Here is a 24,511-nt window from a genome sequence, read left to right as displayed (position 1 = left end):
TTTTTGGTTGTATTGCACAAAGAACCTAAACAGAACGAGGATTGAACTACCAACTTCTTAGTTGTTAATCCGACACGCTACCACCGCGCCACGGACGCTTGTTGAAATGTTAGTGAAAGAGCACCAACATATTCTTCTCTTTGGAGTGTTGCTCGGGAACGGGCCAGCATTACATGTGTTGGTGAGAACTGCAGATCGCTGAAATGTTTACACGCGAGCAAAAATGATCTACGGGCTTGCTGCAAAAATGTTATAAAATGTGACATTTTCTGCAGCAAATCCAATGTTGCAGATTTTGAGATATATTTTTCCTTTGGGTGTATGGACAGCTGCCAAATTTGTTTTGAAATTTATATGGACAAACTAATGACGTAAAATGGCTTCTTTGGGCATACCGAAGGCATCATAAAAGTTTCAGCATGATTAAAAAATTCAAAAATTTAAAAACTGTTGCAGATTTTGATATATATTTTTCCTTTGGGTGTAATGTCGATTTGTTTTATTGTCACCCTATTGAACACTCAATAATATTTTTTACTGAATAAATGAACATGGAACAAAAGCTGAATAAATAAATATAAAAAAAAATAATTTAAAAATATAACAGTTATTTTTAATTCTAAAATGACGATAAAATTTTCAAAAGCAATACTACGTTGTGAGTTTTTTTCGAATTTTTTTTTTGTTATTTAGAATTTACTAGAGGTGAATCATTTTTTGACCCTTAGTCACCCTCACTGACGGTACCAAGTATTCTAAATAATTCCGCGATTGTACAACTTTTTCAGAAAAAAATATCATTGCCCCAATAAAAGAAAAACAAGTGAAAATAATGTGTTTCGAAGTTAAAAAGTGAACAAAAATACAATCATTAAGACACAGGAATTTAAGGGCGCAAGGTAGCCGAAAATGGCTCCCAAATTATTTTTTCACTAACATGCTAATTTCTCGAAAACTACAACACCTATCAATCTAATTTATAGTTTGTTCTCTTGGGGGATGTCTAACGAAGATTTTCCGCCACGATTGAGATTGATAAGTTGAATATGGTGTTCTCATATGTTACCAAAACTTAGCATTTTATAAAATTTTGTGGATTTGACGAACTTCTGGTAAAGCGTGGAGGCACAATGCCATACCGAGAGCCCAAATCAAGTACAAGCAAGCTTCGCAAGTCAATTCCCTCTGGAACGGCGTTTAGTTTCATTAGATTTGAGGCTTAGTATGGTAATTAGAAGCAATTTTCTAAATAAATATTTTCAATATTTTCAAACCATTCGACATCATGCAACACGCGTGCAACACGCGCGTGGCATACATACGTTGTACGCTACAACAACAACAAAGCAAGCAAGCAGCAAGCAAGCAGCCGTGCAGACAGCAATAGGGTATTCACTGTAACCAATTTATGAATGGTAACTTTTACAAACATCTTATTCATTTTACTAAATAGTTTTGTTCGTTTTTTTTAGTTTTATGAAATTTGTGTACAATCGATTACGATTTTATATTTCATTTTTCGTTGAAATCTGCTCAATTCATCATCGATTCTTTCCCAAATTTGATTAGATTTTATTGCTGTGCGTATAAAACAAAAAAGTTCAATATTGTATTTCAATAAAGCTTCAGAACTCAAATCAATATTTTGTAAAAGAAGTCATCGGTTTGAGTATTACTCTATTTCCTTTCTGCGGGGCGTCTACCACGTTTGTTTTTGCTGCGCATGATAGTAGTTGTGCTGGGCCAAACGGGCATGAAGCGTGGTGGTAGTGAAGTGTGCTTGCTTGTTGTGTTGCAAACGGATGCGGGATGATGCATGCATTTCATAACTTTTAAGATTCTCAAAACATTAAATATGTTTAGAAAACCAGTTGAAGTCTTTAGTATACGGAAATGACCTTTACATAAACTATTTGCTTCTCGTACAAAAAAATATTAAGAGTTATCTTGAAAATGTTTGCAATAAGTTTTGCAATAATTTGTTTTATTGAACAATTTTTTTATAAAATTTTCCAAGAAATTAGGATATATCTACAGAACAAATTGTCTGATCGATGAGTTGTCTAGGGACAAAATGAAGATGCCTAAATCAAGAAATTTTATAAAAGTGTATTAGGCTGATGTAAATATTATTTAGAAGTTTATGTCCCTCGACACAAGTAAAGATCGCAAAGGGGCCCAGTCACGAAATTCTAGCAGAGTTCTAGCATAGTTCTCACAGAGCTGGAAATTCTTACAGCATTCAAGCATAAATGTTCCACGATTCTAGCATGATTCTGGTAGAACCAGCTTTACTAAAATATTTCGTGACTGGGGAGAGGGGAAGTAGAATAAAAAGTAATATTTCAAGCCACGATTTTAAAATATAAAAGAATAAAATAATAATAATTCGCTGGCCCCTAATTTTTTTAAAACATTTTTAAAGGAAAGCGTAATAAACTCTGAAAAAATTGCTTCAGACCTATTTGATTTCATATTATTATTGGCTGGTTTGATGATAATTTCGAGCATCCCCCCCCCCCCCTCCCAAACATTATACCTCTGTACAAAATCGACATCCAAAATCTTTTGAGTAAAAGTTGTTTTGATGTATTTTTCAAAATAAAAAAAAATAATAAAATTAAGAAAAACAGAATGTTTCAAGAAACCTACTTTCAGACAAGAAGTTGATTTATTGATTGAAAAATTATATATTTTTTAATGCATTCATAATTTTTCAGCGGGATTTTTTTACTAAATGTTGTTTCGCGCTATGGACGTTTTGATGAAGTTTATTCGTCCGAAATAATAATTTGGAGCCTAACGATTTCATCGAATGATAAAAAATACAGAAGACTAATTGGGAAAATTGCATCATCGATTAAATTTATCAAAAATAATTTTAAAATGTATTTCTGTCAGCGTTAGAATATTTTCAAACATAAGCAGTTAAAAACAATTTGGATTTTTTTTCGCTTTTCCTTTCCATTTATTTTTAACAAAAGCAAGTCTTTATTTGTTTAAAAATTTAGTTTATGAGCGGTTCCCTACGATTTCGCAAATCGACTTTTCTTTGTATTTTTTTATTTGGATGAAACCCTATGTCAAAAGAAGCAATTTTGCATCATTCGTTTTTCATGCCAATCTCCATACAATTTTGGGGGCTGGTCATACAAAAGGGTATTTAAATGTAAGAAATTCTGTATCTTGAGAAGGGATTTTCTGATCGATTTGGTGTCTTCGGCAAAGTTGTAGGTTATGATTAGGACTTTTCAGAAAAATCGATTTTTTGTTTATTCAATTTTTTATCACGAAAAGTAAAATTCCCAAAATACGTATTTTTTTAAATATTTTTTAAAAGTTTTAGGGGACTAAAAAAGACAATTTCTAAGCCATAGTGCGTGATGGTGCAAAAATCTGGTTTTGAAGATATATTTTTTTTAAATATCGAAAACCTGGACAAAATAATTATTAAAAATCATTTTTAAAGCAAAATCAAATTGGCAATCCAAAAGTACTTTAGGGTAAAGTAGTCATCAATGAGACATTCATTGAGAATTGAAAAGTACTTTTCGGTTGCAAATTTGATAATTCAATAATTAATTAATTATAAATATGTTTTTCCATAACCTGTTTTTGCACCATCACGCACTATGGCTCAGAAGATCTCTTTTAAAGTCCCCGAAAACATATAAAAAAAATCGAAAACAAAAAAATACAGTATGTAAAAAAAGTATTTACACCCCTTGGGCACTATGCACATATTGTGATGAAACATCTAAACAATTTAATGTTGACAGAAACCTAGTACTACGTTTTGTTCAGAAACTCATGCCAGACATTTTGCTACAAAAAACTCATGAAAAGATGATTTCTATAAAAAGTTATATAACAAATACTATTACGAAACTAAAAAAGGTGCAAAAAAAGTTTGTACACCTTTCGAAAAATTAACATAAATAATGTTATTTGTTGACAAATCACCATAAATCCAGTCTCCCAACTTCAAATAGGCATCCTTGACTGATTAAAAAAATAATTTGGATTGAATATAAAGTTTACTAACTACTTAGTATAAAAGTTTATATAACTCTGGAAATTCTATATAAAACTTATCTAAACTTAATTTTGCAAACTTTTAATTCAGCTAAATGTCAATATATTACCATATAATTGCTAAATAAACATTTTGGAGTGGGTATAACACCGTTTTGGGGGTATTTGTATCGATAGAATAGATTTTTCGTTGGAATTTCGTACCAACCCGGAATTACGTCGTCGGAAAATCCGCCGGCATCCGAACCGGTCCACAATTCTTATGTCAACCTATGTGGCATCGGAAAGGGCATAAAATTTCCGATCTTTTGATACCCATACATCTAGGTTTTCTATAAAACCCACGATTTTAAATACCTAGGTAAAAACGTTGTTATGGTTTTGTTTGAGCAATCTGCCAAAAATGTATGGAATTTCGTAATTTTTGTTCTCGTGGATCAAACTTACTTACGAAATTCCAACGAAAAATCTATTCTATCGATACAAATACCCCCAAAACGGTGTTATACCCACTCCAAAATGTTTATTTAGCAATTCTATGGTAATATATTGACATTTAGTTGAATTAAAAGTTTGCAAAATTAAGTTTAGATAAGTTTTATATAGAATTTCCAGAGTTATATAAACTTTTATACTAAGTAGTTAGTAAACTTTATATTCAATCCAAATTATTTTTTTAATCAGTCAAGGATGCCTATTTGGAGTTGAGAGACTGGATTTATGGTGATTTGTCAACAAATAACATTATTTATGATAATTTTTCGAAAGGTGTACAAACTTTTTTTGCACCTTTTTTATTTTCGTAATAGTATTTGTTATATAACTTTTTATAGAAATCATCTTTTCATGAGCTGTTTGTAGCAAAATGTTTGGCATGAGTTTCTGAACAAAACGTAGTACTAGGTTCCTGTCAAACTTTAAATTTTTTACATGTTTCATCACAAAATGTGCATAGTGCTCAAGGGGTGTAAATACTTTTTTTACATACTGTACGTATTTTGGAAATTTTACTTTTAGTGATAATCATAACCTACAACTTTCCCGAAGACAACAAATCGATAAAAACTCCTTCTCAAGATATACATTTACATACCCATTTTGTATGACCAGCTCCCAAAACTGTATGGAGACTTGTATGGAAAATCAAATGATGCATGGATAAAGTTTCATCTAAATAAAAAAACTGAGGAATCGTAGAGAACTACTCTTATACATATTTTTGCGTTCATGCATTTTTGAACGGTGAGAAACTCGTGAAATATAGCAAAAGTATATCTAAAAAAATCATGTGAGTTTTTGCAAACGAGCAGCCTTCGCATAAATGTCCCTTATTCAAAAACAGCAAGCTGAGAAAAATGCAAGGCAACTTTGTCCCACACAAAAGGCTACGTGTTAAGTTTTCGCGAAAAAACTGGATTTCCTCCGGTTTTCTAGAACACTGCATATTTTAGTTTCTTTTTTTATTTTTAAACAAGCTGCATCAATAACGCAAAATTGATGAAAATGCATATGGGACAATTATGTGTTTTTCAATTTGAAAAAATCTATGAAGTTTTGCATTTTTTCAAAAAACAGAGCAATAGTAGCTATTCAGCTACGTGTTATAAGCTTGGGGTTTAAAAAAATAAACGATTAATATTTAAAAGTTTATACAATATTACCTACTTGACCAAGATGCCTAGCTCATATTGACGTTCTTCCTCCCCACTCTTCGACAGTCTGATAGCCGTGTGGGCTAAGGCGCAGTCCTCTTTTTGTGTGCTGTGTGGTTTGAATCCTGTCGGTTGCATTTTGACTCCATTTAACTATTGTTGAGTATTTGACTATCTTCCAGACATCATTTTAAATTGAGTGATTTGGAAACCTTTCAAGTGAGATCAATTGATAACTTCTCGAGAGAAGGTATATATTTATAGGATTAAATTTGGCATGTTAAGCTCTCTTTGAGGGAAATGAGATTAAAAAAAAACAAATTTGGTGAGTGTTTTACACTTTTCTGATTTTGAAGCGTATGGACAAAACAATACAAGTAACAACTGGAAGTTTGTTTGATTATTTTAACTAAATGATTTTAACAGTTATTAACAATATTATTCTTTGCTGCTCACGAAACCAAGAGAGTAATATATAAATATATTTATTTGCGTCAAAATTTAAAGAGTCTAAGCCAAAAATATTTGAAACATCGCTTTTTAAAGTTTTCAAGTTATTCAAATTTGATTAAAAAGAGGGAAAATGATCTGAACACCTTTTTTAAAATCCCCTGTACAATTTTTTTTAAATGAAACCAACTACTTAACTAATAAATTAACTTTTCTGCTCGAAAAGAAACAATTATTGAGCAATTCTCTGAGATTACGGTCATTCGATTTTTTTTTGTATTTTTTAATCCGGCTGAAACTTTTTTGGTGCCTTCGGTATGCCCAAAAAAGCCATTTTGCATCATTAGTTTGTCCATATTATTTTCCATACAAATTTGGCAGCTGTCCATACAAAAATGATAGCTGAAAGTTCAAAAATCTGTATCTTTTGAGGGAATTTTTTGATCGATTTGGTGTCTTCGGAAAAGTTTTAGGTATGGATATGGACTATACTGAAAAAATATGATACACGGTAAAAAAAATTATGGTGATTTTTAATTTCACTTTTTGTCACTAAAACTTGATTTGCAAAAAAACACTATTTTTTATTTTTTTATTTTCTAATACGTTTTAGGGGACATCAAATGCCAACTTTTCAGAAATTTCCAGGTTGTGCAAAAAATCTTTGACCGAGTTATGGATTTTTGAATCAATACTGATTTAAAAAAAAAATCGAAATATTGGTCGCAAAAATTTTTAACTCCCTTTTTTGATGTAAAATCAAATTTGCAATCAAAAAGTACTCCAGTGAAATTTTGATAAAGTGCACCGTTTTCAAGTTATAGTAATTTTTATGTAACTTTTTTAGGATCATTTTTTTAAAATTAGTGCACATGTTTGCCCACTTTTGAAAAAAAAAATCGAAAAGCTGAGAAAATTCTCAATATTTTGCTTTTTTGAACTTTGTTGAAACGATCTTTAGTTGCTGAGATATTGCCATACAAAGATTTAAAAACAAGAAAATTGATGTTTTCTAAGTCTCACCCAAACAACCCACAATTTTCTAATGTCTATATCTCAGCAACTAATGCTCCAATTTTCAATGTTAAAATGTGAAACATTCGTGAAATTTTCCGATCTTTTCGAAAATATTGTTTTAATTTTTTTTCAAATCAAGACTATTATTTTAAAAGGGCCAAACATACAATATTACGCCCTTTTGAAATGTTAGTCTTGATTTGAAAAAAAATGAAAATTTAGTTTTCGAAAAGATCGGAAAATTTCACGAATGTTTCACATTTTAACATTGAAAATCGGAGTATTAGTTGCTGAGATGTCGACATTAGAAAATGGTGGGTCACTCAAACAGAGTGAGACTTAGAAAACATCAATTTTCCTGTTTTTAAATTTTGTATGGCAACATCTCAACAACTAAGGGTCGTATCAAAAAAGTTCAAATAATCAAAAATTCGTAACTCGGTCTAAGATTTTTTGCCCATTCTGGAAATTTTCTGAAAAGTTGGCATTTGATGTACTCTAAAACATATCAGAAAATAAAAAAATAAAATAGTGTTTTTTGCAACCCAAATTTTAGTGACAAAAAGTGAAACTAAAAATCAGCAAAAAAAATTACCGTGCATCATTTTTTTTCAGTGTAGTCCTTATCCATACCTAAAACTTTGCCGAAGACACCAAATCGATTAAAAAAATTCCGTCAAAAGATACAGATTTTTGAACTTTCAGCTATCATTTTTGTATGAACAGCTGCCAAATTTGTATGGAAAATAATATGGGCAAACTAATGATGCAAAATGGCTTCTTTGGGCATACCGAACCCACCAAAAAAGTTTCAGCCAACAACTGAACAATACATTTGTTATAGCTGAAATCTGTGAATATAAAAAAATTAACAAAAACAAAATGGAAATAATCAAAATTCATTTTTCTGTGTTGATTTTTTGGTTTTAGCTTATTTCAACATATTTTGAATATAAGTGAAATTACAAAGTGCAAAATGCATGTTGCATGTTTCTTAGATTTTTTAAAGTAAAGTTTTAATCCCTAGATATTACAGAGTTACAGAGCATTTTACAAATCTCATTGATTTACATTTTTTAAATCGCGGCTTGAAATTCAAATTCTTATTATTATTTTGCCATCCCTAATTTGGATCTTTGCCAAACAGGAAAATATATTTTACCTCCACATGAACAAAACAATATTATTTTCTTTCAAATTTATCGAGGAGCATAAACTTTTGGTATAATAGGGGACCTCATACAACACTGTGAGCCTCAAGAAACAAGCATTTTCGATCATTACCCTCTGAACGGCGATTTTTTTACATGATTGGAAACCTAGCATAACGATTAGATGTATTAAAACAATAATATTAGTCAATGTTTTCAAATCACCCAGCATTTTGTAGCATGCGCGTATGTTCAAAGTTCGTGTTGGTTTGTGCAACAAAACACATTGTTGTGTGTGTTTTGATGCACGCAGCAGCACAAACAAACTATAGCAAGGATCCACGCCGAGAGCGATAGGGTAATGTTACTTATGTTTCTCATATAACAAACATTCATTTTCTAAGAGTTTGTTTTTCATTTAATGGGCTTTAAAATTTGCTGGAATAAACAAAAACAATTTTACATTATGCTTGATGTGAAATCATATAATACAAGATATTGAACAATATATTTCGAGATTTTTTGCTATACAAATTTTAGCCTAATATTTTACAATTACTTTCCCAACAATAACAAATATTTTGTAAATATATCTTCTTGTTGAAATAAAATAAATCAACAGAGTTACTCTACATAGTTCACTTATATAACAATTACCCTATGAATCTCTTTGTGGCATCAACAAGCGTGCTGTCGCTGCTGTGCTGCGCAGCGTATGATAGTATTTGTGTTGTATCAAGCGAGCATGATAGTATACCTCCGGTGGTTGGTCACTATTTTGTTTGACACTTTTTAGTTTGTACCCCGTTGGTTGGACTAAGTCAAACAAAACTAAAAAGTAACGAACTGTCACTTTTTACACGGAACTCACCATTATTATCAAACCATACTTTTTTCAGTTAAAAAGAGCGTCAAACTAAAAAGTGTCAATTTAAGTGTCAAAAATGTTGTCAATCCGTCGTAATTTGAGTGTAGTTATTTGTATTTGCTTGTTTTATTGCAACCGTTTACCGAATTGCGATCTTGCATAATAATCAACGTTAGTTTTTATTTGATTTCAAATATTTATCGATATGCGAACATTTACTACTGATCCACGGAGTAAAAAGAGTTCCCAAAATCGTGAAAAAGCGTTCATGAAAATGGGAACCTCGAACAAAGTGTTCAAATCACATGGTACTATTTTGAAAAACGTACCGTGAAATTTGAACACTTTGTTCGTGGTTCCCATTTTCATGAACGCTTGTTCACGATTTTGGGAACTCTTTTTTCTCCGTATGGAGATTAGAAGATATCCTAGACTAGAAATTAAAAAATCAACTAAAAAGAAACTGAATTAGTTCATTAGTTTATCAGTTCATTAGGGAGCGTTCTTTTATTACGTAACGCATTTATTTTGCTTTTTTACCCTCTTTATGTGAAACATTCTCATCACACTTATTTTCATTAGATTTTTTCCATGTTTAAATCATCAAGAAATTACTTTATCCAAAATTTCCTTATGGATAATTCTCCGCCAACTCACAAACTTTGTCCTAAGGGGTCCCTCCGCCACGAGATATCGAAAAATGTAGCTCTTATTCGTGATCAGGAACAAAAATTATCCCTTAGATCAAAGTTTCACGCAAATCGAAGAGGGGTCGATTCAACTTTTCCGATTTCGTGTGAGTTGACGAAAAATTACCCCTATACAAGTGCCTTTTCTGGCTGGCCATGATGCAGACTTCCAAAATTATTTCAAAAATATCAAATAAATAAATAAATTGTTCGCTCTACAGCATGGTCTTAGAATTCTTTTTTTGCAAGATTCCTACTCGAAACTGGGTGTCCGAAGGCTTGAATCTGTGAGTCGATCCAAACGACTTCTAAACCTGGACCCCTGGGTTAGGCCGCGACCTACATTTACTCCCCATCCGACGGAAGGCGTGATCAGACAAATCTCGTCTCGAAAAATGCAACTGAGCCGACTAGGATCAAACCCAGGCTATCTGGGTGAGAAGCAACCACGCTTACCACTACACCACCGAACTCGAAATCGTTGTCAGAATTTCACTTTGCAGAATCGAATCAATTTGGTTTATCTGATTATTGGTAATCTGAAATGATGGCCAATATGGCATTAGTAGAATATTGAGAATTTATAATTAGTTACCAATAAGCTGAACTCAAACCAAATAACCTAAATGTCGAGTAATAAAGTACGGGCTGTTTTTGAAAATGTCTGGTGAAATTATTTGAAAAAAAAAGTATTCAAATTTTGATCTCATTATCTTACTGATTGTATTGATAATTAGTAACAAATGTAATAAGCATTTTTGTATAATGAAAATTGTTTTCAATCATTGTAGGAAACAATTTTAGCTAAAAGCATGGGAAATGTGAATGTGCTGTTTATGTATTCGTAACATCATTACGTCAATCAAAATGTTGCGCAACATGTTCAAAAATGTAGCACGGAAGAAGAACAACACAACTTCCCGGCCTACCTACACCGATACACACCGATACAACAGTATATCTTTATAACGAGGCCATAGCATATGAAATCTCATAGAAATGAAGTAAACCAAAACTGAAAGTATTTCGAAGATCAGTCCAATAGAAGGACAGAACATGGCCAATCAATTTCCCAAGAGCTTATACCCAGTACATTCCCCGTCACTCTAACAGGATTTCACAAACCAGAAATTGATAAAGTTCGTAACGAGCTCAAGCCTTCGTGTATATGCACTTGGACAACAACTTTTCCTCTCGTTTTCTTCTCTGATGTGTCAACTGGATAAGCTGTTCTAACTTTAGTTGGCAAACAAACGTCTGCCCAGGGGTGTTTGTGCTTGTCTAGGCGATTCCATCGCTGCCGGTGGTAAGGACTTGAAGTGGACACGTTCATAACCCCTCTTGGACCCGACGGAGATGTTTCTCTCTGGGGGCTAAGATTAAACTTTTGTGCTGAAATAAAGTGGAAAAGTTTTTTACAGGATTCGCACTCTGGATGGATCTAGTCCTTGCACGTGCGAATGCTGATTTGAAGGTCGCAGGCTGGTTAACATTTGGTAAGTTTGTGACCGTTTCAGGATTTCGAGGTTGTTCTTGGACGTGATTGAAACGGCAAAGTAAGTTTAATTTCTTGTTTAAGCTGATTTGGTTAGAATTTTATTTTTTGCAACCTAAGGTCTTGGATTTTTTCTGTGATCAACAAGTCCTGGCAAAAGTTCACAACCCAGATTGTGAACCTTCCTTTTACGCAAGGAACTAATCACTATCAACAGCTATCAATCATCGAGCAGGAAATCAACCGGCTGTTCTCCCTCTCTTCATCAACGTCGTTATACCATCTTGATAAAGCCAATGCCTTCCAATACAGTCGAACGAAGACGTCAGCAAAAACGGTGACTGCCTAAGTAATTAAGTACCTTATCCATCCGTCAACAGACAGCCCTGCCCCCCGCAACTCCGGAACGACCCCAGCTTAATTCGCTAAACAGCTTTATCAATAGCCAATTTTCCACCCCCGACTGACGGAGTCAGGAAGTCTTAGAAGCTAAGCTCGTCTCCCTCCCTCCGCTCTGCCGCATACGTACCTGCAGTGCGTAAGCCTTCTTCCAGGACATTATCTGCTCCGACTGGTTCCGGCAGCGCGTTCGCAGCTCGTTGATGATGAGGTGGGCGTTCTTCATGTCCTTTGGTTCCTCCTGCGATGTTGGGAGAGAAAAATAAAATAAATAAATTGAGTTCAATAAAATAACAATATTGAATAATAAATGGGTTATTCTACCTCAACCGTACACAAAAAATTCATAATTGAATTGAAAATTTAATATAAAAAAACCCACGTTTCACACAATACTAAAACCGGACAACTTTCCCGAAGAATGTATGGAATGGTTATTTACTTTTTAAAATATACAGTGCTCTCAAAATTGGTCAAAAACGTAATTTTCGAGCAAAAAACCATGCGACGCCATTTGATTTGGTTTGGGCTGATTTTTCAATAAAGAAATCCAAGCTTTGGATTTCCAGTGATGTTGAAGACTTCACGGAAAAAAGTCAATTCTCGAAATTGTGAATTAATTCACGAATGCGAGAACCACGAGAAATATATATACGTTTATAGTGCAAATGCACCATGCTCATGAATAAATTCCTTCGTGGTTCTCAGATTCGTGAACTTAATTCACGATTACGAGAATTGACTTTTTTCTGTGTTATGCCAGAAAAATAGTTTTTTTAAATATTATTTCTAGAAATAAAACCAAAAGTTTTTCTTATCTATTTTGATTCTCCAGAGTAAAGATATTTTTGTTTTAATTACAAGAAAGCGCAAATTTAAAAAAATTAACACAATTTACTAGCAAACCCTTCTAGGTGAAACCAAGTGTGTCATGTTTTTATCTCAGAAGCCAGGACAAGGTTTTTTATCGTAGAAAACATAAAATGATAACGATGAAGATTTTAAAGAACTTCTGTTTCAAATGATATTTATGGAAATCTGCTGTAATTATATAGTTAAATTCAGTTATCCTCTATTTTTATTCCACTTTAACACTCTACTGCCCAATTTTTTTTATTATTTCATTATTATTTTTCCCGTGTTCAGGAGGTCATTTTGAACAACTTTCCCAAGTAACATTTTTTCCAGGAGTTCTACAAGAGCTCTTCAAGATAGCTACAGCATAGCAGTTTGGACCGCGGTAGGATAAAATTCTCTTCAAAACATCTTCAGGAGTTATATTCTGGGACACTACAAAAATTACTACACACTTCTTTTTCCTTAGTATATAGGAAATGTTAGTAAAAAACACAGCCAAAGTTAATTGGCAAAGTCACATAAAACAAAAACAGAGACAGGCTAATGGGCCCTTAGAAAAAATATACTTGTTTTTACCTGGAATCAACCCTCGAATGGCTTCGACTGATCAGTTCTCTCAGATTTCGGTCATTCGATTTTTTTTTTGTATTTTTTAATCCGACTGAAACTTTTTTTGTGCCTTCGGTATGCCCAAAGAAGCCATTTTGCATCATTAGTTTGTCCATATAATTTTCCATACAAATTTGGCAGCTGTCCATACAAAAATTATGAATGAAAATTCAAAAACCTGTATCTTTTGAAGGAATTTTTGATCAATTTGGTGTCTTCGGCGAAGTTGTAGGTATGGTTAAGGACTACTCTGAAAAAAAAATTATACACGGTAAAAAATGTTTGGTGATTTTTCATTTAACTTTTTGTCACTGAAACTTGATTTACAAAAAAAAAAAACACAATTTTTATTTTATTTACATATGTTTTAGGGGACATAAAATGCCAACTTTTCAGAATTATCCTGGTTGTGCAGAAAATTGTTGACCATGTTATGATTTTTTTTAAAGCGAAATATTGCTCGCAAAAAAATTTCAACTCCATTTTCCGATGTAAAATCAAATTTGCAATCAAAAAGTACTTAAGTAATATTTTGATAAAGTTTTTAATATTTCAAAACGGCGTAATTTTCAATGTTTGGCCCTTTTTAAATGTTAGTCTTGATTGAAAACAATGAAAATATTGTTTGCGAAAAGATCGAATAATTTCAAGAATGTTTCATATTTTAACATTGAAAATCGGACCATTAGTTGCCTTAGCAACTATCGACATTAGAAAAAGGTGGGTTGTTTTTGTGAGACTTAGAAAACATCAACTTTCCTGTTTTTATTCACTTGCATTGCAATAACTCAGCAACTAAGGGTCGTATCAACAAAGTTCCAAAAAGAAAAATATAGAGAATTTTTCAAAAATATTTTTTTCATAAGTGGGCAAACATGTGCACAAATTTAAAAAAATAAAACATCGACTATTTTCAAAAAAGTAACCTATGAATGGCTTTAACTTGAAAACGGTGCACTTTATCAAAATTTCACTGAAGAACTTCTTGATTGCAAATTTGATTTTGCATCGGAAAATAAAGTTGAAAAATTTTTGCGACCAATATTTCGATGTTTTGAAGAAATCAGTATCGATTAAAAAAATCATAACTTGGTCAACGATTTTTTGCACAACCTGGAAATTTCTGAAAAGATGGCTTTTGATGTCCCCTAAAACATATCAAAAAATAAAAAATAGTGTTTTTTTTTTGCAAATCAAGTTTTAGTGACAAAAAGTTAAATAAAAAATCACCAAATTTTTTAACCATTTACATTTTTTTCAGTGTAGTCCATATCCAAACCTAAAATTTTGCCGAAGACACCAAATCGATCAAAAAATTCCTTCAAAAGATACAGATTTTTGAATTTTCATACATCATTTTTGTATGGACAGCTGCCAAATTTGTATGAAAATTTATATGGACAAACTAATGATGCAAAATGGCTTCTGTGGGCATTCCGAAAAAAATTCAGCCGGATTAAAAAATACAAAAATTGAAATTCTTAAAAAAATACCTATTTTGTAGAGAATTGCTCAACTTTAAAACTGTACTTTTCATTGAAAAAAATGAGAGTACGATTTGATTGCAAATTTAATTCTGCTGAAAAGTAGTTTTTATTGATCCAACATATCAGAAATTTTAAAATACGATATTTTTAAATTAATTTTTTTTGTTTGAAAAAAAGTTAGAAAATGCGAAAAAGCGAGAAAATTATATTTGGTGTAAAACTTTTATTTATCATTATCACAACTTATTACTTTGCTGAACATCGAATAGGTCAGAAAATTCCTTCCTATACAGATTTTCGAAAATCTAGATGCAATTTTTGTATAAACAGCTGGTAAAATTGCATGCAAATTTGTGAGGACGAACTAATGATGCAAAATGCCTACTTCCGGAAATTCCCAAATGAAATGAAAAAATACAAATTCATCCATTAGCAAGGCCTATAATGTTTTTTCAAGCCAAAACGAGCCTGCACATTTTTTTGTCATGCCATAGACTTAGATTATATTTTATTTGTTGTCATTTTTGCACTTTTGATTAAGATGATGCCAAAATTCAAAACATACTAAAAGAATTGAAAACTTATTTCGAAATTGATCAAAAAAAAAATAAAAAAAACAATATTCACACAAAAAGTTTATTAAAATCTATCAAACATTTTAATGAAATTTTGAAAGGATTGTCACTTTTTTGTCTAATGCCAAATATCAAAATCGCCGAAGTTTTTATCTTATTTATCACAAATTTAATTAAATGAAAACTTGTTTCTTGAACTTATAACGAATTAAAAATAAGTTGAATTTTGGGAATGTTGAACATTTTTTGGCCTCAAATTACCTCTTTCACAAAAGATCTTGCGTAATTTTATTTTTAGATTTTCATCAGTTGTTGTTGATTTTCACGGGAAGACTATCGTTTTTTATTTGTTTAAGAAATTAAAAACTAATATGCAGCAAAACTAAAAAAAAAGACTAGTTAAAAGCTTGCTGCATCTTTCACTTTTGACTTAAAACATGAAAATTTAATATGACAAAATTAAAAACAGCATCGTTTTCGAAAAACCCCAATGAAAATTAAATTGCTTGCTAAACCAATCGTTCCCAGGTTATTATATAATTTTTAAAACTTTAAAAGGTACTGACAAATTGTTGTGCTGGATTTTTTTTTACAAATTGACAGTAATGCTTCATCCCTAACTTTGTTAGGGCCAGGGATGGAATAATCGCAAAAAAATCAATTTCGCTTGCGAACTTTCTTCACCCGCGAAAAAGAGAGGAGGCAAATCACGCAAAAGAAAATCGCTCCCGAAATTCTCCAAGAAAATCAATCTGCTGATTTTTTTTTGTGAATTTCCTTGTCAGCACCACTTAATAATATTTATTTCACTTTGTTTACACACATTGCCCATCTACAAAATGTGACAGGTCATTTTTCGACGTGTGACGTTACAATTGCAAGTATAGTAGTGAAAAGGATATTCCACCGAATAATCAAGATGATGATTTTTTTTAGATTCTTTTTACCGATCTTTCGTGCGCGAGAGAGGAGAGCCATGCTCCTTTCGGATTTTTTCTCTTGATGAACGTCCAGAGATTTTCTTTTGATGATGATTATTCCATCGCTGGTTAGGGCAAAAGAAAACAATCGTCAAACAGCTTGCTATGTGCGTTCTGTGAACGTTGTGATCTTTATATTTTGTTGCTTGTATGATATCTTGTGACACGTCTTCTGTAAAAATATAGGACGTGTCACAAGATAGCACGCAAGCGACGATGTTTAACTTTGTGGTATGAATTTTTGTATAGTTTGGAACATTTCAACTAAATTGAGCTTGTCTTTATCTCAACACCTTAAGGTAGGAGTTTTCACCATCAAATTAAACCTATTTACCCCAACTGAAAGCTTTCCTATAATCCTAAATAATCCCCACCACTCCAGGTCTCTTACCTCCTCATTATCGCTGTGCTGTTCGTTGGCTTCGTTTTTCACCGTTGTCGTTGGCATGGCGGATGATTTGTCTGCTGACTTGCACGCACACCCTTGAGATCCTTTCTATGCTGTTCACTTATTTTTTTTTAGAAAAAAGCTCCCTCTCCTAATGGGATACCCTATGTTGTGCTTTTTCGAGATTTTTTCCCAACTTGGAATGTTCTTTCTGCTGCCTCTATTGCTCCCCGGTGGCACTCACTCTTCACTCGCGCTGGCTGGTACACGTGGCACAACTCATCTGAACATAGCTGCCACGTGGGATCATCCTGGGTTGTTTGCCCATCGAGTTTTCGCAGGATTTTAGATTTTCGGGGGACTCTGCAAGGGAAAAAGAGAACAGGAATCTTTCATTAGGATGATATTCGCATCAAAGTATCACCGTTTCACGAAAAATATTTTCGGAGTTTTCGTTCCGGAAAACTTAATCTTGCATTTAAAAGGAAAAACAAACACACCTATCACATAGATACGGAGAAAAATAACAGGTTGTCGTTTGACCCGCCCTTAAAGTGACGGGTAAATACCTGTTGAATTTTTGAGCCACCCTCCCACGCACCCACCCACACTTCAAGCAGGATGGGGACGGGAAAAAAGGTCCACGAGCGCATTTTCCACGAATGATATCAAATATTCAGATTTTCACACACCTAACAGCAGCACCCACGACAAAGGGTGAGCTTTAAGGAGGGATGGGGGGGGACCACCACCAAAAGTGTGGGTGTAAATGGTGCTTTGAAGTTGCTTTGAAGTTTGAAGTCCGACGAGGAATGCTGCTGCATTCGGAAGCGAATTTTGCCCACGCGAGTAAGGAATTTCGTTGGGTTTTTGGAATGTTATTGGTAGTTTGGGGTGGTTTTCCTCAGGTTGGGGTTTCCATGTGAGTTTTTTTGGGTGTGCAATTTGAGAAGAAACAGTGCATCCTACTCGTTCCTAATATAAAAATAAACTGAAATTCGAATGAAAATTAATTTAGCCATTGCTGAGGTGACTTCTAGTATACTTGGAAACTAATATGATTTTCAAAAAATGTGATCCTATTGTTATTTTTTTAAATTTCGTTTTTAAATAGTATTTCTAGATTTTTTTCAATGAAAAGGTCCTTTAAACAATTGTCTTTCAAATGTTTATAGGACCTGTTCTAAAAAAAATCTAGATTTATAAATAAAATATAAAATTGTTATGAACACTTAAATGTGAATTTGACTCCAGAATTTCAAATTTGATACAATTATTATAACTGAAAAAAGTATTCCAAATCCCGATAATTCGATGGACCAATTTGTTTAATAATCTTTATTTTTTTACTAGATCCCTTTCAAATGCTCCTTTTTACTGATCCCTTTCAAATGCTCTATGAATTTTTAAATTCTGTTATATTTCGTTTTAAGACTAAGACTTTCCAATTACCCAGCCCTCTTTTTTTACGATTTTCTAAAAAACTTTTTTTTTTCTTATAACCATAACTTTGCAAATACTTGAACAAAAGACTTTCTACAGGTTGCATTTTATAGAAAATCGTTCAAGGAATTCGTTAAAAATAAAATTTTAACCCTTAAATGCCCACTAATATTATATTTTAACGTTTTAAGAATTAAAATTCAATTTCGACCTGTTCTTTATATTTTTATTTGATTTATTTTATCACCACCATGTTCCCCGGACAATTTTACATTATAATCAATGTAGACCTCAAACTTAAATGAACTATTGGCGAGATACAACGATTTTACTGAAAAATGTATGATTTTGCGCAGCACTTGGAGGTACATGGTGTAATTTTCAACAAAAAGAGATGAATCCCGCATAGTTCGTTTTTTATATATGAGAAACTTATTTCGGATTTGAATTCATAGGACAGAGTGCTGCGCACTTTTTTCATGTCAATCACTGTATCTCGCCAATAGTTCATTTTAGTTTGAGGTCTACATTGATAATTATGTAAAATTGTCTGGGAAACACGATGGTGATAAAATAAAACAAATAAAAACATAAGGAATTGGTCAAAACTGATTTTTAATACTTAAAATGTTAAATTATAATATTAGCCACACCTCCGTGTACGCACGAGAGCAAGCAGCAGTCAAGTGCTCAGTGCTCCATCGTTTTTTCGGATTTTTTCGCCGTAGTTGATTGTGAATACCCGCGAGTTTGCTCCTGCAGCATGCCAAAGGCCGGCCGTGGCCGTGGCAGTTCGAGTGCGGCCTCGAAAAACCCGCGAAGTTCGTCTACCGGCCGTGTGCAAAAAGGTAAACAAACCAACGCCGTGTCGGCCGCCATCGCGCAGGGGAGCGTGAGCGCAGATGGAATCGACAAAAAGTTACTACATCCCGGGTATGTTCCGAGATCACCAGTGCGAACCCGTTCCGGTACTTCCGGTGCCACGACCAGTGGCACATCAACATCCGCCAACATCCCCATCAGGAACGAGTTCCAGATGCTGAGCGACGACGAAGAAAATAACAACACCGACGGTAGCAGCACTACCGACGACGACGACGACGATGATGGTCGTGCACGGAAAAAAGTGCCGACGTCAAAAAAGAACAATTCTCTGACGGAACGAAGACCACCACCAATTTTTGTTTTGGACACGTTGGCGGACGATGTTGACGAGGTGCTGGAAGGCCTCGGATATTGTCTGAAAATCGGTAAGTCGGCAGTGCAAGTGATCACACTGAATAAAAAGAATTTCGACCTGGTGTTTGAAGAGTTGAAGCGTAGCAATTTCAACTTCTACACATACAACCCCGAGAAGCCCCCTGTTAAGGTCGTCCTGCAGGGTTACCAAGACCGTCCGATCGCCGACCTGAAGCGACTCCTATCGAACGCCGGAATAAAGGCACGGGAGATAAAAGTGCTCTCGCGAAGGACAACAGTCACGGGTACGCATACCCTGTACCAGTTGTACTTCGACCGCGGCACCGTCAAGATCCAAGACCTGCGGCGGACTAAGACGTTGGACGGTTTTTGGGTAAACTGGCGGTTTTACACCAAGAACCCGACGGACGTAGCGCAATGCCACCGTTGCCAGAAATTCGGCCACGGCTCGCGGAACTGCAACCTCCGGCCCCGCTGCGTGAAGTGCGGTGAGTCACACCTCTCGGAGGCGTGCGCACTGCCACGAAAGGCGGACTTGGGGGACAAGGCAGAACAAACCAAGCCACGCGTAAAGTGCGCGAACTGTGACGGCAACCATACCGGCAATTACCGCGGATGCGTCGCGCGCAAGGCCTACCTCGAGGAGCAGGAAAAGAGGAAGAAGAAAGCAGCAGCGTCCCACTATCCTCAGCGAAGTACGAGCGCAGCCGTTCCTGCAGCTGGACAGCGTACGGTTCCAGCGGACAACCCAGCGATCCCTCCTGGATGGGGGCGTTCGTTCGCCAGCGTGGTCGCTGCCGGTAGCGGCGATGCGGCCCAGCAAGAAGTCACCGGGGAAGATCTCTTCACCCTGCCGGAGTTCTTTGCTCTCGCGGGGGAACAAGGCGGAACAATTCCTGGCCCTTGGGGAACTGATGATCAAACACATCTACAAAGGATAAATTACCTGTGATCTAGATATAAGCTTTCTCTTCCTCTATCCCCTTTCCTTTGCAATTTCTGTAAGTTTTTTTTTTGAATTTTTCTTACTCTTGCTAGTGCCTTAGTTAAAGAAATAATTGTTCCAAAATGGATTAAGATGCAACACACAGCTGAAAGGAACTCCAAAACTCTGTTATGCACTTCAAAATAACTCATTGTATCTTGATTATTCACCAATAAAACCAAATTGAAATTGAAAAATAATATTAGTGGGCATTTAAGGGTTAAAATTTTATTTTTATCGAATTATTTAGACAATTTTCTATATAATGCAGGTAGAAACTCTTTTGTTCAAGTATTTGCAAAGTTATGATTAGGCTGGTACAAATATTTTTAAAAGTTTTTGTCACCCCCCTTCAAAATTGGCCCGAAAAATCAGGGGGGGGGGGGAATTTTCGATGCAAAATCTTTTTTTTTTCAGTACAATTTTTGTTTTTGTCAGATCTTAGATTTTTTGAAAACTAATGATTGCAAAACAACTGAACTAGTGTAAAATGCATTTTAAAACACTTTTTTCATTTGAATGTGATGACTATGGCTTGTTATTTAAATTTTTATATTTTTTTATTTTTTTGCCCCCCCCCCCCCCCTTGACATCGGCCAGAGCCGAGGGACAAAAACTTTTTTAAATATTTGCATCGGCCTTAAATGAAAAAAAAAAAAACAAAGATTTGTGTTTTTCCTCACTTGAAGTGTTTTTTTATGACAGGTGAAACATTCTTTAAACACAAAGGAAAAAAAGTCTAGTTTAATAAGGTTAAATTTTGTATGGTTGAATATTACCTTTGAGTAATTTTACAAAAAAAAAATGTGTGAAATTCAACAAAAATCGATAAAAAATTCACGAATTCCTGATGTTAACCTTCTATTGCCCAATTTTTTTTTCGGTATTTTTATTTTTCCAGTGTTCAGGAGGTCATTTTGAGCAACTTTTGTTTAACGAAAAACTTTACTTCTCTTGTTTTATGTTTTTCTGGCTTCATTTTTAGTTTTTTTATTTGCATTTATCTTGTTTAGTTTATGTTTGTTTTTGGTAGTATTTGGCTTATTATACCACCTCCTATCTTTACATTTTGCCTGTCTAATTTTTCATGTTTTTACAGTCACTTTTTCAATTTTATGCTTGTTTTTCACATTTTCTGCTATAAAATGGCACCATTATCATTTAAATTGTAAAAAAATGCGTAGAGGCATAGTTGCACTAAATTTTCAATTTTCATACGTAACATTATAGCACTATTCATTCCCTTGATGACAATTTTTTGTTAACTAAATCCAAATAACTACAGCTGTTAATTAACATTGACATTCTTGAAAATCATTATTTTTTGATTATTTAAAGAGATGTAGATTTTTTCTAACTTGTTTCTACTCTTGTTTACTTTTTGGTAGAGAGAAGTTCATCTCATTAAAGACTTTTATCTCTGTTTCAATGTGTTGTATTTTTTTAAAATTATTTTAATGTGATTTTTAAAAATATACTTTTTTTAACAAGCGTTATTTAAATAAAAATGTACGGAAACTCATTTTGAAGCTGTGAATAAATTGAATTCACAAATCACCAGATAGATTCCAGAAATTAAATTGACAAAAATAAAATTCTCAAAATGCTCTGCAGAAAATTACTTTTTCAAGTCCATCGTATAGATCACAAAATGAAACTTCACATTTTGAATTAAAAAAGTGAATATCGTACTGGACATCGATTTGCATGTTTACTTATAAAATCGTTTTCTCGGTTATTGAAAAAAATAATATATATAAATAACAATATAAATTAAACAATACTGTAATCAACTGTACAACTGTCGCTCATAAATTCACTGGCAAAATTTATGATCCAATAAAGGAAGCCTTTTGCCACATTCACTTCGGCTGATGATGGTTCATTTTGATGGCCCGGCCTGGTCTGATCTGATATGAGCAAATAGCAATTGGTAGCAATAAACCCGACTAGTAGCATAAATCCTTCCAACAAAGTCCAATTCAGCAAAATAATAGCGAAACGCCGGTACCTGTGTCCATTGAGGCACACTCAAATTTCACAGCAAAATTCAATTAATCATGCCTGCTTTTGTCACTAAACCAACAACCAGCCAGCAAATCCTTCTCCCACCCCCAGACTGTCGCCGAAAAGCAGCCAACAGCTGCTGGGGATCCCCCTCCTGGGAAAACAAACAGTCCCCATTTCCCTCCGTGTCGTTTTTATGATTTATAATTAACCTTCATCAATTTTGTGTATTTTGGTGTGCCGGAAAATATATCTTTACCCCCGCTCCAATAGAGGCTTTTCAGTGTTTTTGGCACAACCGACAGCGACCCGGACGCTCATTACGGGGGATGAAACGAGTTTTCCGATATAATGTGTAGCATGTTTTATGGAAACTCCCTGCGGGGTTCAGAGCAAGAAGTCAAACGACACACATAATCCGTTCGATGAAGCTTTGCTTTCTCCTGTGAGGCGGTGGACGGGATGATTTATTGAGTAATTGGGAAATAATGAAGATTAAATGGGAATTTTTCAAAAATGGAAGCAAAATCGTTCGAAAAATATCTTTCAAGAGCAGTCATCACAAACAAACTAATTTGTTTCATCATCATTCGTCACAATAAACCCCCTAATAAATCATTCGACTCGCATAAAATATAGCGAATCCTTTTCCCCTGAGCTGGTATCGTCGACCCCATCAGACTCGGATTTTATTCAAATATTTGGAATTTCATATCCCATTTCTTCTGTTTTATTGCTCATAAATCGAGCGAGGACAGGATTTTTTTCTGGGGTGGAATTTTTATCCTGACAACTTGTGAAACGATTGGTATTGAGCAAACAGCACTAGAAATGAGATCTGAAAGCTTTAAATATTTGATTAACTTGTTCCAATTAATTTAGAAAATTCCGAACCGGCTGATCATAAATCTCAATCATGACGTTCGTGCTAAAGAGTACATTCCACTAAGGATAACACTCCCAGTGGATCATTCTATCAATGTCATCGATGTGATTGGTAAAACATAGCATCTTTATATTCAGCACATGAACCTCGAACTAAGTTGTACTCCAGAGGAAGCTTCTACAATGATGTTATGCTTTGCCTTATCAAATATGCTTAAATCACATACCCACCCACCCACACAGGCACACGACGCCGGTGAGCTTTTCCCGAGACAGTCTGCTGCACTTCAGAGATTACTATGCAACAGATGAAGCTCGGCATCTGGAGTACATTTGGAGGGAACAATTCAAAAGAGGCTAACTTGAGTTTAAAACAGCATTTCATGATGCTCTAAACAACTTAAAAAAAGGACTTTTTCAAATGTTACCCCCCTTTAAACGGAGGAGGAAACCTTTTTGAAGCAACGTCGTCGGCTGCAGGTGAGCCAAGCTAAGTGATAAATTATTCACCCCCTGCAGTGATGACTTTTGCCCGGGCTTTTCCCGAGACATTTCCACAGCCTTTCCGCAAGTTTCCACCATCCACCCAAATGTGTAAGAAAATAAAAAAAAGACTTTTCTTGAGTAAGGTTTATGTTTCCACTCTTTTTTTCTCATTAGGGGTAGGTTTCTTCAAGGGGGTGTGAGTTGAGAGCACTTGCCAGTGCATGCAACTTTGTGGGAGGAAACAATTGAAACAGACGGATAAAAATAGTGTTTGCATTATACGTGAGCGGAAAGCTCAATCGAGTAAGTTTAACTTTTTTTCTATCTGATATTTATTGAAAAAAAGGGGTAGATTATTCCCTGGAAAATATAAATTTTGCTGTTCCACTGTGAGCAATTGTCTATAATTTCGCAATTTGCTGTTAATTAATTTTTGTATTCAACATTGCCTAACGATTTTTTATATCCAAATAAGCCATTTATGCAAATCAATAGTTTCTTCATACAGATCTTCATTCAAATTTGGGGTCTGTCGTCCATAGTGTCACAGTGCTATGAAATCATTCGAAAATCTGTACCTCAAGAAAGGATTTTCTGATCAATTTTGTGTCTTGGGTGCCAACATTTGAGCTATAGGGTATGATGGACAATTTGTGTTTTGCAAAGCTAGGCCTTTGCTAATATTTTTCAAAGTTTATGGTTGCTGAGATGTGGCTTCGAAAAGAACAAAACAAAAAAAGAGTTTTCATTGACCCTCTATATGCAATCGATGATATCTTGGAAACCATTGATCACATTTTCAATGTTAAAAAGTGAAACTTGTGTGAAAGAGCAATTCCAGCTCAAATCAGG

General features: G+C 34.3%; 1 protein-coding gene across 1 annotated transcript in view; it reads right to left on the bottom strand.

Moving 5' to 3' along the window:
* The window catches only part of LOC120422616 (uncharacterized), a 64,307-nt gene that overhangs the window by 9,497 nt on the left and 30,299 nt on the right, over window positions 1–24,511 (bottom strand). The window contains exons 2-3 of the mRNA XM_039586110.2: window positions 16,657–17,016; window positions 11,887–11,997 (exon numbers count right to left, since the gene is read on the bottom strand). Of these exons, the coding sequence (XP_039442044.1) occupies window positions 11,887–11,997; window positions 16,657–16,713 (168 nt within the window). The 5' untranslated portion in view covers window positions 16,714–17,016. The remainder of the gene's footprint in view (window positions 1–11,886; window positions 11,998–16,656; window positions 17,017–24,511) is intronic.

Source organism: Culex pipiens, chromosome 2 (genome assembly GCF_016801865.2).
Source record: "Culex pipiens pallens isolate TS chromosome 2, TS_CPP_V2, whole genome shotgun sequence".
NCBI classification, from domain to species: Eukaryota; Metazoa; Arthropoda; class Insecta; order Diptera; family Culicidae; genus Culex; species Culex pipiens.
Note: the sequence above shows the minus strand (reverse complement) of the source record. Positions and strands in the feature narration are given on the sequence as shown.